This window comes from Platalea leucorodia (assembly GCF_965183815.1).
Source record: "Platalea leucorodia genome assembly, chromosome: Z".
NCBI classification, from domain to species: domain Eukaryota; kingdom Metazoa; phylum Chordata; class Aves; order Pelecaniformes; family Threskiornithidae; genus Platalea; species Platalea leucorodia.
The window spans coordinates 9,921,911-9,940,573 of NC_138858.1; the positions used below are offsets into that span (position 1 = coordinate 9,921,911).

Sequence of the window (18,663 nt, forward strand, 5' to 3'; positions counted from 1 at the left end):
TGCTTATGTTGTTACATGAACAAAAGATAACAGTTCTTGTCTTGGTAGTGAACAGACAGCTGGATATGCTCTTTGGAACTGGAAAAATAACTCTGGTAAATACATGTAAGCGTGAGGTGGCCCTGGAAAACGTGTGTTTCCAGACTGCCTAAAAATGCTGGGCATCCTGCAGTTTGAAGAGAAAAAGAAGAAAAAAAGCCCACACTTTCTCAGAGCTCTTCCAGTCTAACAAGACTGGAAGAAGTAAGAAGATAAGAACAGAGCCAGGTGTCATGCTGACTCCTTAAAAAATTGCTATTTGATTTCAGTCTTATCTCTGAATATCTATAGCTCTTGTACCTTCTAAATGTGGCTGAAAGTTTCTTTTTGCACCTTCCAGCTTGGCTGCAGTCCTGATCTTGTAGCCATTGTAATGTAATGAAATGGGCCAAATTCTACTTCCATTTAGCCAGTTAGACCTCCACTGATGCACTTATAAGGTACACTGAGAAAAAGTTACATCCCCACCAGTGTTCTCATCCTGACTTGCATGTCCCCCTTCTTCCTCAGGAGCGTTAGAATTCAAAATGATATTCTGCAGGAACTTGCAGCTACACAATCCCAGAATGGTCCTGTAGAAAGACTATATGGTGGTTGTGGGTGAGAAGTTGGGTATGAGTGGCTGTTGAGAAGGACACTGGTGTCACATTGGAATATATGAAGAAATGTATATGTCTCCAAGTTCATCAAAGTCTTCTGTCAAGAGAAAAAGAATAAACTGTTCTTCCTGTCCTCCTTAGAAAAAAAGAAAGTAGGACAAAAAAGAGATGGTGGGTAGAACAGACATAATGGGCTTCAATTGAAGCCACGAAGATTCAGGATCCACATGAGGAAAACTTCTAAGTGATAACAATGGATTTGGGTTGACTGCCTGGAGATTGTGGCATCTCCAACACTGGAGGACTTTAAGAAAAGATTAGACAAACACCTTTCAGGAATGACATCTGTAAAGTTGATTCTGCTTTATGCCAGGGAAGGACTAGAGGGCAGCTTGATGGTTTTTTTCAGCCATCAGATTTTGACTCTGTGGTTTGTTTTCCTAACAGAGATTAAAATTTTTCTCACTTTTTTTTTTTTTAAACACAGGAAACTTAATCCTTTCCAAGAAGTATAAATATAATAGTTTGATTTAGTTCTTACTCAGCTGATTTATTAATAAGTATCAAATAGATTGACTCTTTGCAGCTGAATCACAGTCACTTTCCAAACATGTTTCATGAAGACCTTTTTCTGTTTTCAGGTAATGGAGACAAACCAGAGAAGCCACACTTTGATTCTCGTAGTCTTATCTTTGAATTAGACCCATGCAATGGGAATGGGAAAGTTTGTCTTGTTTACAAGCACGCTAAACCAGGTAAGACTGAAAAGAGCAAAGTTAGCCATCTCTTGTTGTGGATTGTGTCTGGAGGCCACATGCATGGAATCATCTTACATTTCTGATCTTCCTTGCATTTTGTAGATGAACATTTACTGGGATGTCCTGTCTCCACTGAAGTCAGGAGCTAAACCCTATAGAGACTTAAGTGGAGCTAACATTTTCCCTCCTTTTAATGTTCGAATCTGAGTTATAACTTATGTTTTCTGCATGCATAGCATACTTGCGTACTGAAACAAGAAAGCATTCACGTATGACCTACAGGCAATCATGTTGAAATAATGCAGAAGGCTAGAGCTCAGCCACTGACATATCTCTGATTATTTGCATGTCTCAGAACAATTCCCTTACATTTTGATGAGAAAGGGTGTAATGCTGCTTTGAAGCAAAGGGTAGATGGTAGAAAGGGTCCTTAGCTGACTGAGACAGACTTAGACTGGTTCTTCCACCTTGTGCATGGATGCAGAGCTTCCAGGTGCTAACTAGGTCAAAATTTGGCAGGAAGGGTTGAACAGGAGAGTGAAAGATGTGAGCTGAGCTGTTCCTAATGACAGATACACAGAAAGCTGCTATCAGTCGGGGATTACTGAAATACCGGAGTCACTTGTATAGTAGTTGTCATCTGACATAGTGCACAGGTCACTAGGTGTATGTGTATACCTGTATATTGGCAGTGTGGGAGTGTGCAGTTGTGATACACTTCTTGTTAAGAAAACCCTTTGGTTGTTATCTTGTGTCTTTCACTGGGTGTGACTACAACGCCCAAGGCAGAAACGTCTTACCTCTCCTCTTGCCTTCCAGTTGTAGCGATTTCAGCCCATGCAGTGGATAACCTGGGCAAGGGGGGGAGCGTTGTTTATAGGTGTTGATGTCAGCACAAGGGACAGGCAGTGTGTTTAATTAACAACGTTCAGTGTCTCGATTTCCCAAGTAAAATCACTTCTTTTTATGCTCCAAAGGATGTCACCAGCAGAGAAATATTTGATCACTGTGCAAAGATTTTGCAAAATGTGTTTTTGTTGGCAGCACACACTCCCATGACTTCCAGACTCTGGACTCTATTCAGTAATCCAGATGACTGACAATTGAGTTAGTTGCTTTTTACTTTGTGGGGTTATATAAATGTTTGCCATAATTGTACTTTGAACTTACACTACAAAGTTGCTGATGTCCAGGCATGTTCCATGTAGAACATCAGTCCCAGGTTGGGAAGGAATAGCACTGCATCCATTTTACAGTGGGGAAAATTAATAGAATGGCTATTGCATGAGTATTTTTAGTAAGGCTGGGAGCAGAACCAAGTCTTTTTCAGTCCCCATCCTCTTAACTGTTAAACAACATTGCCTCTGGATAATCATCTATGTTAGTCGGGGATGCTGTGTTTTAGAAGCTGCAGCCTTTCTGATAAGTATGTTGTGTCTCCCACCTGACAGTGGCCATGAGTTGATCTTATCGCTACAAAGCAATAGTATAATTTGTGTTTGTTTTGTTCTAGTTGTCTCCCGAGACACGGAGATATGGTTCCTGGACAGAGCTCTGTATTGGCATTTCCTCACCAAAACCTTCACAGCCTACTACCGCCTGCTCATTACCCACCTGGGTCTCCCACAGTGGCAGTACGCCTTCACCAGCTATGGGGTCAGCCCCCAGGCCAAGGTAGGACAGCAGGATCTGGCTCATCAGTATTTCGCAGAAGTATAGACTGGATCTTCCCACCTTTTGACAAGCAGTCTGTAGGCTCATATGGGTCTCCCTAGTGAGTCATGGAAGGGGCCATGAGTCTTTCCCCTATAGCGTGTTAACAGTCATTTGTTTGTGTTAGTGAATTCACTAACATTGTGCTAACCCTGCTTTTCTCACCCAAGTTGGGCTCTACCTTTGACTTCTAACAGCAGGTGGTGGAACCCCAATTATTTCTTTGCTTTCTTGACTCTGAAGCCAACCTCCGCTTCCTTGACTGCTGGCAAGTGAGGACATGTAAAGCTGTTCATCCCCACAGCTATGTAAGATTTGTCAAGATCAGTTTTCTCGGCATAGCACTGAACAAGAGCCTACTGCTCTCTGTGTGGAGAGGAAAATCCAACTACACATTAGACGGAAGCCCAGAGGAAGACTATAATCTTGAGCTTTGCCAAGAATATTAATTGCTTTGCATCCTCCTCAGTCATGAAGGGATGCCTCGATAAAAATAATGCCCAAAAAGGGGCAATTTAAATGCCAGCAGTCCTAGAAGTAGTTCGGAGAGCTCCAGGTACAGCCTCGTGACCATTCCAGCCCCTTATTATTATTATTAAAATTGCTATTCTGCTCTGCCCTAACTCTGTTATTAGAGGCTCCTGCCATTCCTCTGTGCCTGACTGGACCTTCAGCCCTAACCCTGCTTCCACCTTGTGAGAGGTTGGGGAATGGATCTGACCATACTACCGAACATAGCACATAAGCCTGTGCAATGTCTGTGCATGTTAGCAAGGCCTGGCGGGTCTCAGTGAGTGTCCTGCACTTCACCCAGACATGACAGCTATCTTACCAGCATGACATTCCTTGGTCCTGCCTCAGCCTTGGGCATACATCAGAACTACTCACTAAAATCACTGCCGACTTCCCATCTATCAATGGCTGTGGAATTTGGCTCTTTGTATTTCTGGTGTCTTCCCTGTTATACTGTGCTGTACTTTATCAGTCAAGGCTGTGTACATGGTACTCTAGCATATACCTGTGCTCTGCCTTTCTGTAACTTTCCTGCTAGAATATTTTATTATGTTCAGTATATTCACAAACCTTAGTGAAATCATTCATGTATTCCCTAATCATTTGCAGCCTCTGTTAGTTAAAATCCTTCTAGTGTGTTAACCATTATCATTTGAAAGGTCTTCAAGGGCGGTATATTAAAGCTGTTTTCCATTAAGCAGTGCATGAATAGATTGCCATCTACATTTCGGTATTGATCTTTTGTTTATCTTGTTCAACTCTTTGCTGATGGTTTCTGTGGGATTTGTAATACCGTAACCCCTACAGTTTTATTTCCTGACTTTGTCAATGAAAAACTGATAGGAAAAACACTAAGAGATAAGAATTGCAGGGCATAACATTGTGGTGGCATCCGGGAACCAAAAGAAAATCATCGTAGTCACTTCTAGGTGTAAAATCAGGCCAAAGAAAAATAAACACAAAATCCTTTGTGTAAAGAGTTAAAAAACCTGCATTGTTGTACGTGTGAAGAGAGGGGGGGAGGCTATATTTTGAGAAGTTCAACTAGTTTGGTTCCAATTTATAAACACTTCTAAATTCCAAGGTTTTTTAATCTTTTCTGCTTCTCTAAATCTAAATAAATGTGGTTTAGTTTCATCCCCTCCCTTTGCTTTTCCTCCTGTGGTTTAAATCAGGAGTTGCTCCTGATAGGAGTGACACTGCAGGAAAGGTAGTGTTAGGTCTGTGTCTGGTTCTCCTCTTCCCTGTCTGGAATGTGGGGCAGTTCGAGGACTGTAGCTGTAGCTGTACCTTGGGTGTCCTTATCACAAGGCACTCTGCACAGTCCTGTAAACTGCAAACTGATAAGTGGTATATGATTAAAATCAGATCTCAGGGGTGAGGGGGAGCAGGGTGGGAATGTCTAATTGCAGTTTGATTTTAACCTTTTCCTTCCCCACCATCCTGTCTTTCAGCAATGGTTTAACATGTATAAACCCATAACCATCAACACAGCTCTCCTCTCTGAAGAAGCTGATTCCTTTGTGAACAAGCTGGACCCCAACAAGGTATTCAAAAGCAAGAACAAAACTCCAGTGATCAAAAAGAAACAACCCTCCCAGGCAGTGGGCTCCCAAAAGAGTCACACAAGCCTGACCTCCTCCAAGACATCCTCACTAGCTGGGAATTCTTCAAGGAAGTGAGACCCCCCAGATCTGACCCTGGACACCATTTGCAATAAGCTTTGATGTTCTCTGATGCAGAGCCTCAGTGGTTCAGACTAAGTTCTTGTGCATGGATAGATGTGCCCATGGAAAATACTTTGCAGCATTTGCATGAAATATAGCCACGATGTACTTTGACATGGGAGGGATGTAGTTCCTGGAGGTTCTGAGAAAAAAACTTGAGACGTTGATTTTATTCCCTTCTGCTACTTGAAGCATGTACTTTTCAGAGGTCATAAGAGGCCCTTGATGTCACTGCTCTGTAGGGAAGCTTTTGTTCCTGTGTAACTACAGCAGTGAAATGAAAGCCAATGTAAGTCACCGTTACTTTAATAGACCCATGCTGAAATACAGCGTATGAAGATATTTCTGCCATCTCCTTTAAAAGAAACCTGTCCTGACCTGGCATGCTATGGGAGCAGGCTGCAACCCACTGAACAAAGAAATATCTTCTGCTTCAGAGAGAATCAAACTCCGCACTTCCCTGTGCTCCTTCCAACTTCTGGTCTGAGATTCATGGTACAAAGGGACCTGGGGCTTCCTTGTCTCTGCATTGGCCTAGTCACTTGCTCTACAGCCCAGACCACTTTTTGGCCTTTGTGCTCTATCTTGTCAGATAGTGACGTAGGTGTGATGTCCTTCCCGATAAGCCTGAAGGCAGCCAGAAGCTGCAACATCCCTCATTGCCTCTGCTTTCTCCTCTTGTGGGAACTGCTGAGCCAGGGTGGGTAAGTAGTGTTAAGAGTCCTATAAGCCAGGAGGACCCCGTGGTTTGTCACACATTCATTTGCAAAGCTGACCATTCAAACGGCCTTTGTCGCTTTTAAATTGGGCAGGATCTGACCAGGGGCCACTGAGATCCTACAGCCTTAGAAGCCCCTGAAGCTGTTTTCTATACTGTAAGTTTTCAGGTTAGAACTGCGCTTTAACCCATTCACTGCTGGTTTTCAGTTTTATCTGATTGTTTCCATTACTTTTCTATGCTGTTCTGTCTTCTTAGATGTGCTGGAAACACATGGTAGCAACCAACACGTTTTGTGCTTAAGCAGGGAAATCAAAGTCACCATCTTCAAATAAGCATTGATTATTTAAACAGCATCGTCTTTTATTTATGAAACAGTCACATAATTACATAAGGCAAACCTACCTCACAGGGGTGTTGTGAGGCTTTCACGAGAGTTTGTATGGCCTTCAGAAAGACAAAGCCACCCTCTTAAGTGCTTAATAGTATTTTAATAAAGATTTTAATATTTTCCTCCAGAGTGATTGGGTATTTGAAGATGCTTTTGGGAGCACATGCACAGGGTATGGTAAGAGCAGGGAGCAGGCTGGATTGTTTGGGGTTTCTTTTAATGCAGTGGAAAATCACTGAGAAGGGATGGGTTACAGCATCTTTTAGCTAATCCCATCTTGTGCTACTCTGAAGTTCCCAGTTTAGTTCAAATAGACCAAAAGACTCAGCTGTGTGACAGCTGTTCCACTTCTGTCCTGCACTCACTGTTCAAAATCTCTGCAGCCATCGGCCCCAGCTGTGGCATGCTGTGCTGGCTTCCAGCACTGCCCAGGACCCACCCTCAAGTGCAGTTGCTGCACTGCCTGGCAGCTGCCCTCTGCCACCCCCAAATGACAGAAAATCCTCTAATGCTCTTCAGCCCTCTTAAGCCGATGTGCGTCTTGTGCCAGGTGAAGATCTGCTGTGGCTGCTGACCTAATAGGAGGTCAGCTCTAATGAGGAAGCAGGGACGTCAGTACCTACCACCCCACACCGTGCCACAGTAATACATTAGTAATCATTTTAATAGTGAGATGTGAATGATCATTAAAGCCAGTAAATGCCATTTTCTGGAATTCTGTGCGGTAGTGATGTTCTGTCACTTTCTACTCTTGGAGATCCCTGTGTTGTGTGTTCATGGTACCCAACCCTGGGACTGCCGTCATGTGCTTGACATACATACCATACGTGCTTAAGCACTTTCTAGAAAAATTAAGACTGTTGTCACCCCCCTGGGAACAGGCAGCTTCTGATACTGTTTTACTTTTAATCCGGTGGTACCTCAAACTTGTAAGGCTGTTGCAGGCCCACTTCCTCATTCAGATGGAGGTGGCAGAATTCCTGCAGGAGCAGGGCAGCCTCTTCCCACATTTCTCGTGCATTCAGAGTGGAGAAAAGGATGGGTTTTTTTGTTTGAGCATTTGGGGATGCTGCACAGAAGCTGTCCGAACCCTTTCATATGGTGGTAAAGTCTAGCCTGTCAGTAACACACATGGTTCCATGACGCCAGCCTGTTCCAGCAGAGCTGTGCCATGATTCAGAAGACCTTGTTGTTTAGTTTACTAATTTTTTGGTGCTTCCTGAATGTTTAGATTAAAAAGCAAAACATGAAACCAAGCATGAAAAAAAATCATGTTCAGGGTTCTATTTCAGACTGTCCTTGCTCTTCTCTTCTCTGCTCTGCCAAACTAGGTGTTTGTTAGTGTGGCATATTAGCAAATGGAAGCAAGCCTAGGCCCCCGATCCATCAGTGTAGTATCTACCTCTTACCAAAGAATATTCCAGATCAAAATTTCTTTAATTAAGTTAATTAAGTTGTTTCTGCCACTGTTGGATCCTGTATTTTGATTTCTATGAACTCTCATGTGTGTGACTCCATGTACCTGGAGTCTTGCAGCTCTGCTTTGCTTTTCTCCAGAATGTGATGATTTTTTTTTTTGTAGATTTTTGCACAGGGAGATTGAATAATTTCTTCAGGTCACAGACAGGTCTAGCTCTAGCCGGTTCTGCCCAGTGTCTCAGAGGCTCAGTTTGTCTGGTTAAGCAGAGTAGGTTTATTGAAGACTAGTCCCTCATTTCTCCACCTGCAGGGTGGAGAAACAGTGTGCTCCGGCAGCACCATTGCACATGCCCTTATCCCCTTGGTTACCCTTTGGCTGTCAGTCCATACATCCACATAGGCTTTGCTGTCAGGCCCTTTCCTTGGAGCACGTAGCCATCACAATGTAGAAGTCTCCACCACTGGCTGTCCTTTCTCATTTTGACTTTCCAGGACAGGTTGGTTGTGAAAATCAATGAACAGTTTGTAGATTAAAACACCAGCAAGACTTCCCAGAGTCGGAGCTATGAGTGGGACCCACCACCAGTGATGTCCAGCCCTAAAACAAAACACAGAAGAGTCAGCAGGTGAGCCAGACGAACCCCTGCCCTGCCGCCACATGGCGCAGGGTGAGGTGCGCCGAGTCTGCTGGGGCAGGAGTGAGCTGTGTGAGCAGAGGTGTATAGCCTGCTTCACATACTGGGCCCTACAACTGGCTTAGACAAATTCTCTATCCACCAGCATAATTGCTGGAGGGAGGGTCGTTTTCCTCATCGGCCTGGGAAAGTGGCTTTGCACTGTTCACAGGTTTCTTGTTCTCCTACAGAAATAGTCTGTGTGATCCTGATGAGTGTGACTGACAGACAGACAGACACACACACCCCTTTTTCCTCCCCATTTCCAATAACATCTGCACCTCCTCTACTAAGCTCTCAAAGATATTTTCTGGAAATTTAATGAAAATGGGCAGCCGGGACAAGAGACTCTGCTAATGCCCTCACCATGGGAAGAGCCCTAGCATGGCACCATCGTACTAGGTAGGGGAAAGCAGGGTTTCACCTCCAGTATCAGATATCTAAATTTAGGAGAGCTATACAGCAATCCAGCTGTAAGTACCTGCTTTCAGGTGAGCCAAATCGCTCTCTGGCTCTCCAAACACTGCAATAACCAGCTAGATCTCCAGCTAACAGGTAGCTGATTTGGTGCCCAAACTGAGGTATCTAAATGTCAAGATGAATCCCATACTGAAGAATTAGTGTACCCCAAATTTTGTGTACATAATGCGTGGGGCTCCTCTATGCACAACCCTTCTCTCTGAGAATGGAGAACGCACTCTGCAGTGATACCATCATTTGTCCCAAAGAAAAAGGCTTCATGACCGTTTTATCTTGGGCTTATCTTCTCTCCTTGCAAGCTGAGCAATGTAAAAGCAAAATGGATCACTCACGTGAAGACGTCCATTCCCCAGCCAGCAATTGCCGTGAAGACCCTGGGGGGCAGGTCCCGGGAAGGGTTTATGGCATAGCCTGTGTTCATCCCCATCCCCAGGCCGATGCCCAGGACCAGGATACCCGTGAGCAGGGCCTGCGTGCCTTTCAGGGCTCCGTTGTTTTTCTCGTCGTGGATGATCAGAATGCCCAGGAGCAGCATCACTGTTGCCGTAAACTGCAGGAGCAGGAAAGAGGCAGCAGGTCAGGAGAGAGAATGGGGAAGGCAGAAGGATCCTGCTCAGCAGAGAGGAAGAGACTTCCCAGAATGGAAGAGCAGGTGGGATTCATGGTCTGATCAGGTCAGGGAGGACCCCAATGTTACTCCCTCCTCACAGGTAGACTGAAGAAAAGTCTTGACTCGTTTCCCACCAAAAACATCTCCACCTCATCATCAAAAATGCTCTAGGACTGATACAAACTTCTCAGCACTGTCCTCTCCCTCCACCTTTCAAGTTAGGGACATGGATTATTTTACATACATTTTGTCTAACAAACAGAGGCAGGGCCATAACAAACTGCTAACAAGACAAATCTGATCCTCCCTAGAGGAAGTGATGTTTTCTATAGCCTGTTGCATTAGCCCTTTCAGGACTGAAAGCAGATACCAGATTCTCATCTGGGAAACTGAATCTCCCATCTGTGACAGTACATAGCTGGCATTTGTAGATCTGCAGTGCCCAAGATGTCAGGAACTGTGGTTTGGATAGAGGTGATGACTCCTGTCTCTTTGTGCTTGAGATAATGCAGCTGGAGAGCCTTGGACTGCTTGCAGAGATGCCCGCAAAAGCAGAAACTCTGCAGCTCTTGGCAATGCAGTATCACTGTCATTTACTTTCTTGTGCAGCAAGGACACTGCATGCTCCACAGGAGGCTGAGTGATCAGGTCCCCACCTGTAGGCTCTCCAGCTCTCACCATCCTCCTCATCATGCCCAGCTTAGAGACAAAAGCACAGGCTTCCTCAGATTTGAATTGGAAGTGAATCTTCCTTCTCCAGTGTCCCAGTGCTCCATGTCCCATGAAACATCCCCTTCCTATTTCTGGGCATCTGGGCATTGTGTTGTATGCTGCGAATCAGCTGTATGCAGTCTAAATTGGACTGTTCAAACCCTAGAGGTTCAATCCAGACAGGCTGTGTCCATGTGAAGACAGTCCCAGGCTCTCTGTGCCAGTGAGGAGCAGCCAGCAGAGCTGCCTGGGAGCGTGGGGCAGATGTAGGATCCAAAAAAGCAGAACAGTTCAGGGAACTGCCCAGAGCCCAAAGGAGATAGTTCCTCATATAGCTTAGCTTCTCAATTCCCACTGCTTGGGCTGCCTGCAGGGAAGATGCCGGGAGGGCACTCAGACGAAGCTGCAGAGCAGCCAGCAGGCATTACCCTTTAGGCTTGCTCAGCCACCAAGGCGCATTGGCTCTTACTTGTCAGGCACCCGCCTGGACAGGGGGCTCTTTGGAGTAGAGGTTGTGATTGTGTCTGCCCGTGTAGGGCTGTGAGTCCCCTGTAGCAGACCAGGACCTGTTACCACCCGCCTTCTCTGAGCACACCACAGCAGTCCCCACTGACCTCTGTGAAGAAGGCCCCCGGCAAGGATACATAGGGAGCAGGGTAAGTGGAGAAGATCGATGCTGTGGCAGTTGGGCCCGTCACTGTAAAGTTCCCCTTGGTGTAGTCGTACAGAGCATCTAGGAGAAATGGGAATTATGGGAGTTAGCACAGAGTTCATCCCATGTATGCAAGTCCACCCGTTCCAGCCAGCATGGACACCAAGGGGAAGAGAGGCAATGGGAGATATGATGGAGGTGACACACGCCTCGCAGGCACGATCTGACCGATACCTGTTACCTGCAGACTTTGGTCTGCAGTTGCTTCCTTACGCCTACCAGCTCCCTGTCCCTGCTCCAGGAGCCTGGGGCAGGCTGGATGCTGTGGATGCACTGGAGGCCTCCATCTCTCTGCCCCTCGGTGACTGAGACATGCTGGAGCGAATGGGTGGTGGGTCCTCTGCTCACAACTCGGAACCACAGTTCTCCCATTTCCCACAGACCAGCAGAGTCCCCCAGAGCTCCAGCTGTACCTAATACATGGTAGTCCATCTAACTCAAGCCCTTGCAGACCCTGGAAACAAAATGCTGACAAAACACAGCTACTAGCCTTGAGTTGAGGACAGGTTTTGGCGGTGGGAATGCCCTGAGCAAAAGGAGCTGCGTTCTCCAGGAACTGCACATTCCTTCCCAGAGATATCTGGGCCCTGCTCTGGCCTTGAGATATGAAGGTCTGTCCCACGGGACAGGAGCTCGCCCTCCTCACCCAGACATCATGCTGGGTACTGTAAAAGGAAATATTTTTGACGAACTGTGAGTTAAGACTGAAATGGTGCCCATAGCAACCCCTGTGATAAAGACACAACCGTACCATAGTAGAGGCCAAAGACGGTGGCTGCTGCCGTAAAGGACCCCAGGAACTGGCCGATCAGGTAAGCTGGGAACTTTCTCCAGGGGAGGTTTCCTAAGATGCAGTGTGTGAGGGTGATGGCAGCGTTCAGATGAGCTCCTGCAAAATCACAGCAAAAAAAAGTGGTCTTAACCCTGATGCAGCTGTTTTGGAGCATGCCCCACGGTAACCCCCAGACCTTGCTGCAGAACACGCTTTCAGGGCAGGGTCTCGCTCCTGCACAGAGTCAAAACTGAGCCGTTTTCCCTGGGCAGCTGAATGATTCAGGGCAGAGAGCTCCTAGCCTTAGTCCTCTAAAAATTAGACAGCCTCTGCTTTACTCTCTGTAGACCACAGGCTGCCTCAGTCATCTCACCTGTCAGAGACACCTCTCTTGGCATGGCATGAGCTTCCTTCTGTATGATTTCTCTCTGTTCAACTTAAAGGGAGCCCAGAACTTAAAATCATCACCCACCTTTTATATGGCTACAGGTAGAGGAGACAAATCTTATCCCAAACAATCGCAAGGCCTTCTGAAAACATCTGATAGGCAAGGAGGGCCTCGTCCTGGCAGAGCTGAACACCCCAGCTGATGGGAGCTGCAGGCCCTTAGCAAATCTGGCAGGCAAGGCGCAAGACGCCAGGGAAACAAACGGCAAAATCAGCCACTGATGCCCCATATCTTCGTGTCTGCAAAGCAAATCCTACACAGGGCTGTCGGCAGGGACTCAAATTAGCTCTTGTATGTCACTGCGTTGAGAAGGGGTACCAGGACGGTCAATCCTGGCCAAACCATGGTTGCTCCCGTTAGTGTGAAGCAGTCCCTGTCCTTCCCTCACAGAGTTTCTAATCTTGGACTGCATTTCCTTATGTATTCTAGTACGTGGCTTTCATACAGTGCAAGACCGGTTTTCCCTGGTTTGAGGGGACAATTTCTGTGGAGAAGGTTGGTATCACAATGCTGCTTTTGCAGAAAGACTAAGTGGATCCAGGTTTGGTGCCCTCAGTGCAAACCACATTTTTTCTCCAGGCCTCATCTCCCCACAAGTCCAAAGGAAGTATTTGCTTTTTCCTGCCTAGTACGTGTAAACTTACCCCAATCTTAGTGGCCCTTTCCTACTCCAGCCTCAGAAAGGGGTAAGAGCCGGACACATGTCATCTCATCAAAGTACAGGACAGAGTGAAGTGAAAGTGCATGTACCATCTGCTATAGTCACACAGCCACAACTGAAATGGAGGGATACGCCTTTTTCTTCCATCCTCTGATCCTTTGCAGGCATGACCAGCCATTTCAGAGATCACTAGAAACATCTTGTGACACAAATGAAGCCAAATCACAATGCCAAGAAGCCGTGAAGCTGGCTCCAGAGCCAGCCTCTTGCTGGCTGAGTTGAGACCCTTCATCTCACCTCCCAGCCCTCAGCAGATCAGGTCCATCTCAGATGTTAGCTGGCACTGCAGGGACCTACTTTCCTCAACCCACTTTCCCCAGGATGTCTCCACCAGCTCCAAAAGGACAGGGAGACCAAGAGCTGACCGCTCGCGTGGAAAAACTTTCCTTTCCAAGCCAGCCCCAGCCTTGGACATCTCTCTGCTCCAACAGTTCAAGAGCAAGGACTTGCTTTAATTTTCTGCCTACTAGAGCCCTTAATCTCTTCTCCTGGTGCAAATGAATGCAGAAATTGCACAAGGCAAAGGTAATGCTCTGTCATGTGAGAGATACCACCCCATTGCCCTGAAACACCACCTCCTGAGTTCGCGTGGGGTGTGTGCACATGGGTGTGGATGATAAGGTGAAAATTTGCATACCATTCCTTGTTGCAACATCAGCAGTAAGCTCTCCTTCGCAATAAATTATTTACTTCCCCATGGGTCAGACTGGCAGCATGTTTTCAGAGCTCCTTGTCTCCTTGGGCCATGATGGATCCCAAGCACCTAACGGGGCCACTGCTGAAACCTGGCTCTGCTGACCACAACAGGAGAGGATGGCTGAACCTCTGCCTCTCTCCCTGTTCCACTTGCCCCTGTCTCAGCTCAGGACACGCGTTTGGGGTCAGCATACTGTAGGTGTGCTGCGCCTGCCTTGTGCCCTGCTTCTCCTGACCTCGCCGTGCCATCGTGACTCCTTGCCTGCCTCCCCTGGTGCGGACTTGGCTGTGATCACTGGGTCACGAGGCTGACCCTCATTATGGTCACCAAACCTGCTCTGCTTTTCTTGCTTGGGGACCCTAGGACTGCCTTTTTTTCTCGTGAGGGCACTGCTCTGCCTTGCCATGCCATCACCCTCCCCTCCTCAGCCCACTCCTGCCATGTGCGTGGCCTTTATGGGACATGGAGATGTCCTATGCTCAAGCGTCCTACTCACCAGAGATTCCTCCAGCTGCATGGATGCCCAAGGTAACACCAATGCCAAATCCCAAATTGATGCTCAGCTGCTGCCCAAAGTCTCCTTTTCCTAATACCACTTGTGCCACAGAAGACAAGCCGAAGACCTAGTACATGGAAAAAGGAAGAGAGAAAGGAGCATTAAAAGTGGTGTTATTACTGTGGTGGACTGAGCTTCTTTCCTACTTTTTCTGCAATACTAATGAACTCCCAAAGACAGGAAGACTCAAAGGTGACCATGGTCAGGAGATGAAGTGAGAATGACCCTCCTCTGCCAAATTGAATGGCCAACTGGATTATTCTTCATTGCTGACCATCACACCAAACCAGACACTCTGGTCTGGGTTGGGTACAAGGGAGACAAACCCCAAACACCCACACTGGCGTCCCAGGTTCGACTGGTATCACTCACACAGCTGTGGTAAGGGCATCTGCACCTGAAGCCAGGGACGTGAGCCATGGGAGCACCACTACAGACTGCCCAGAGGCAGTGCCCAAGCTGGATCGAAGGAGAGTGGGCAAATTCATTGCCTTTCTTTTCCTGGTGTGCAATTTGTTGACTAAAAATGTAGTTTGGGCAGCACATAGCTATTTGCCAAACTCGAGTCTAATTTTGGTAACTTATTCTGGCAAAAAACAAGGAAGGAAATTCTGGATTGACTTTTCCTTTCAACACATATACTTTCAGTTTGAAAACAGCCAAAGTTTCAATATTTTTTTAGTGACTAAAGTGGAACTGGGGAAAAAAAAGAAAAGTAAACACTCTCCAGCAGGAAAAGACATGTTCAAGAAATTGCTCTGGCCTGAAAGTAAATTGTATTTCACTTTTTTAATGTGGTCAGAGGGTGGAAAAATCAGTTCTTTGCACAGCTGAACACTTTTTACACTGAAATCTGTAGAAGGACAAAGCTTCTCTTGAGGTCTCTGCCTCACAAACCACTTAGGGCTTGGAGAGTGTATCCTGTTCCTTGGACTGCACCAACGTTTATCCAGGGTGACATCTCCCTCCAAGACAAAGAAGTCAGTATGCTCTCCAGCTTCTAAACTGCTGCTCTGGCCTGTCCTGTTTTGACTCAGATCTTTACTGGCTGCTCTGCCTGGATCCAAATTTTATCTCATGCATCTGCTCTCCCTCCTCTCTTTCAGACATCACGAAAATCCCCTGTTCCCCAGAGACACTGCTCTTATCTCTCTCATACACGCAGACCACAATCTGTGCTCTGCATGGAGCTGCGGCCTGCCTGGTGTGAGCCCTTCTCTCAGTCTGCCTCAGCAAAAGCCCCAAAAAGCAGTGTCTGGGCTGTCCCCCAGCAACTGCAATGCGCTTATAAAAACTTTGCCTACTCATCTCTGAGCTTTTCCAAAGCCACATCCAAGAGAAGCCAAATGGATAAAGCACAGGTTTTGCAGGACAGCACGCAGGTGCAGAGAGAGGGGTGCAGGGCAGGAGACACGGCTGTTGCAGCTGAACAGCACTATCATCAAAAAAACACAGGACAGGACAGAGAATATGTTTTTCAGCACAAATCTAAACCTTTGGTCCCTTCCTTTATTCTCACAGTCCCCGAACAGCCTTTTTTTCCCCCTACTTCCCTAATCCTTGTGCTGTTTACTCCCACTGCCTGGTGCCCTCCTTTATGAACATTGCCTGTCCGTTAAAGCAAGAGGCCCTGGCTGAGTGCCATCATCCAAATAAGAACCATCCAGACATCCTGGATATGCATCCAGCACTTTCCCAGTTACAGTAAGGGCCAGGGGGCTGCTAGAGAGTTGGATGCTGGATGCTACATTCGGATGCTGGATGCTGTTTGCGGCCAGCCCTTGATGGAGGTCTATGTGCAGTGTCCCTCCTCCTACTCTATTCCCTCATGGGGATCAGTGAGGGAAGAGCCCACGTGAGCTGCAGACTCCAAAATCTTCCTTGGACTGTCAGAGTGCAGAGAAAAGTCTCCTTCTCATGCTGCTTCCCCGAGACAGCCCTGGCAGGACACCTCTGAACTTAGAATCATAGAATCATGGAATCGTTTAGGTTGGAAAAGACCTTTAAGATCATCAAGTCCAACCATTAACCTAGCACTGCCAAGTCCACCACTAAACCATATCCCTAAGCACCACGTCTACCTGTCTATTAAATACCTCCAGGGATGGGGACTCAACCACTTCCCTGGGCAGCCTGTGCCAGTGCCTGACTACCCTTTTGGTGAAGAAGTTTTTCCTAATATCCAACCTAAACCTCCCCTGGCACAGCTTGAGGCCTTTTCCTCTCATCCTATCACTCGTTACTAGGGAGAAGAGACCGACCCCCACCTCGCTACAACCTCCTTTCAGGTAGTTGTAGAGAGCAACAAGGTCTCCCCTCTGCCTCCTCTTCTCCAGACTAAACAACCCCAGTAAACTTGATCTTTATCACCTGAAAACTTCCACCACCAAAACACAAAGGGAATGGCAAAGGAAAATGGTTTGCTCAGCTCCTGCTGAGGAGTCACAAATGTCTGTACTTTGACATCCAATGCATGCAGAACTACCTGTGTAGTAAGGAGTGAACTTCTAGGAGCTGGATGTGCAATAAGATGTGACAAAAAGTAAGCATCCTTTGCCCATGCAGTTGTTGCCCTTGAAAATAAGCACCTTTATCTGTACAGGCAGCTGTGTCAAAAGGTCTCCATGCTTACACAAATCTTATCTTCTTCCTGTGCAAATCTCCACATACGAGTTATTTGGATTATCCCCAGCCTTTCCATGCTGGCCTCTGTCCAGTCCAAAGTGTCTCTCTCAGCACTTGCAAGGTAACTCCAGGTGTAGTAAGTTGGCACAGACAGTTACTGGACCTTTTCAGAGGGAGGATCTCAGTTTGCTATGTTGTTCCAACACACAAAGGCTCTGGTCCCGCTGGACACCTCACCCTCACCAGGGATCAATTCTGACTGCAAAGCCTTCCTTGCTCTCTTTCCAAACACCTCCGAAGCAGCCCGAGAGCCCAAAACCACTTTGCTTTTTCTGTGTGAAACAGATCCCTCAGGCAACGGAGGAGTTTCTGTATGATTTGGATAAGCACTATTCATTTGCCAGCATAAGAAAACCAAACCCAAAATCCTGTCATGCTTTACACCCAGTAATTACGTTTCCTAATGGTGGGTTGTGGCTCCAGAGAGTTTCACAGGTGTGCATTACCCTGGCAACCCCAAGAGGAAGATGGATGAATGCTGTTCTCTTTTCACAGAGGCTGTCAGTGGTAGAGGAGCCAGGGTCTGCTCCCCTAATCTGTGCAGGACCCCCCAGCCACACCATTGCCTCTGGCACAGCAGGAAGAAAAGCCTCAATTCACTGCATGGGATCTTTCAGGGGGGTTGACACAAGCGTTGCATTGCCCCATCTGACCACACACTGCTCTTTGGTTTCATTCCTGGGCTTTTCCTCGTTTTTCTCCTAGAAGAGAACTGAAACAGCATCTCATCCCCAGCTCCTTTACCATCTCCCAGCACCCACCTCCCACCCTCTGCATTGTTTTTTTCCTCCAGAAGGTTTTTGACAGATGGTCTACCTGATGGGAAACTGCCACCCCACCAGAGCAGAGGGGTGAGCAGCAGCAACCAGCTGCTGAGCAACCCTGAGGATGTGGTAGGAAACCACTGACCTTACAAATTGCTGCTGCAAATGCTTATGCTCTCACCCACCCATCATACACACACACATGCACATGCACAGACATGCATGTCTGGGCCCCTCTCCTCCTTACCATGAGGATGAACATCCCCAGTGCTTCTGCCAGCATCTCCCTGACGGTGATGCTACGAATCGTGAGCGCCTTCTGAAACTTCTCCAGCATTTTGCTCTCCAGCTCCAACCTGCAGCTGCAGGAGCTCCTGTTGTGACAGCACACACTTCATTGCACTGAGTTAAGTTGCCCTTTGAAACCTGGCACCCTCCCTTCACCCCTAGACACCTTCATTCATTTGGTTAACGATGAACAAGCCAATAAAGTAGCAGCTAGCTTTGAAGTCTTCCCACGCACAACTGCCGTCCTTTTAAAACTTGGTGTGCTCCTAGAGCCTGTCTTTCTCCCTAACCTTTTCCACAGGAACTGAACAGGAATTTTGGCTCTGCTCTGCATTGTAACCCACTGGCTGGTGGTTTGGTGCCATTTTTTTTTTAACAGGTGGGATTAGGGCCATTTGCCTGTGCTTTCAAGGACTATTTGAATGCCCAACCTGCAGTGAGGATGCTCTGCCTGGAGCTGGTGTGCACTGCTGCCGACAGCTGGGAAGAGCACGATGCCTTGAGCGTTGCTTCAGGTTGAATATTTGCTCTTGCTTGAATGCACCTGTATTTGCAGCTCCCATCACACTAGTGGAGAGCCTCCCCACCACCCCCTCAGTCTGTCCTCTCGTGTGGGGCAAGGAGACCAGTCTTGGCAATGGTCCCCAGAGACCTTCAATCTCTCTGCC

At 47.1% G+C, this 18,663-nt stretch overlaps 2 protein-coding genes across 4 annotated transcripts in view; one reads left to right on the plus strand and one right to left on the minus strand.

The window, feature by feature from the left end:
- Window positions 1–18,663, plus strand: part of TPGS2 (tubulin polyglutamylase complex subunit 2) — a 35,947-nt gene that overhangs the window by 16,870 nt on the left and 414 nt on the right. Inside the window, exons 5-8 of one of the 3 annotated variants that reach the window (XR_014230619.1) lie at window positions 1,280–1,393; window positions 2,910–3,070; window positions 5,077–6,053; window positions 8,370–8,503. Coding sequence is in view for 1 of the 3 variants with exons in the window: in XM_082335361.1 (XP_082191487.1) it covers window positions 1,280–1,393; window positions 2,910–3,070; window positions 5,077–5,304 (503 nt within the window). In the remaining 2 variants the exon portion in view is untranslated. Of the gene's footprint in view, window positions 1–1,279; window positions 1,394–2,909; window positions 3,071–5,076; window positions 6,530–8,369; window positions 8,877–18,663 lie in introns of those variants that run through there. The other 2 variants (XR_014230620.1, XM_082335361.1) reach the window with 2 other exon arrangements.
- On the minus strand, window positions 8,316–18,159 carry LOC309602058 (aquaporin-7-like; the record flags this gene model as incomplete). The annotated part of the gene is made up of 6 exons (XM_082335362.1): window positions 17,955–18,159; window positions 14,199–14,325; window positions 11,816–11,953; window positions 10,967–11,085; window positions 9,364–9,581; window positions 8,316–8,475 (listed from the first exon to the last, which is right to left on the minus strand). The coding sequence occupies exons 1-6, from the start codon at window positions 18,042–18,044 to the stop codon at window positions 8,316–8,318; spliced, it is 852 nt and encodes a 283-aa protein (XP_082191488.1). The 5' UTR covers window positions 18,045–18,159.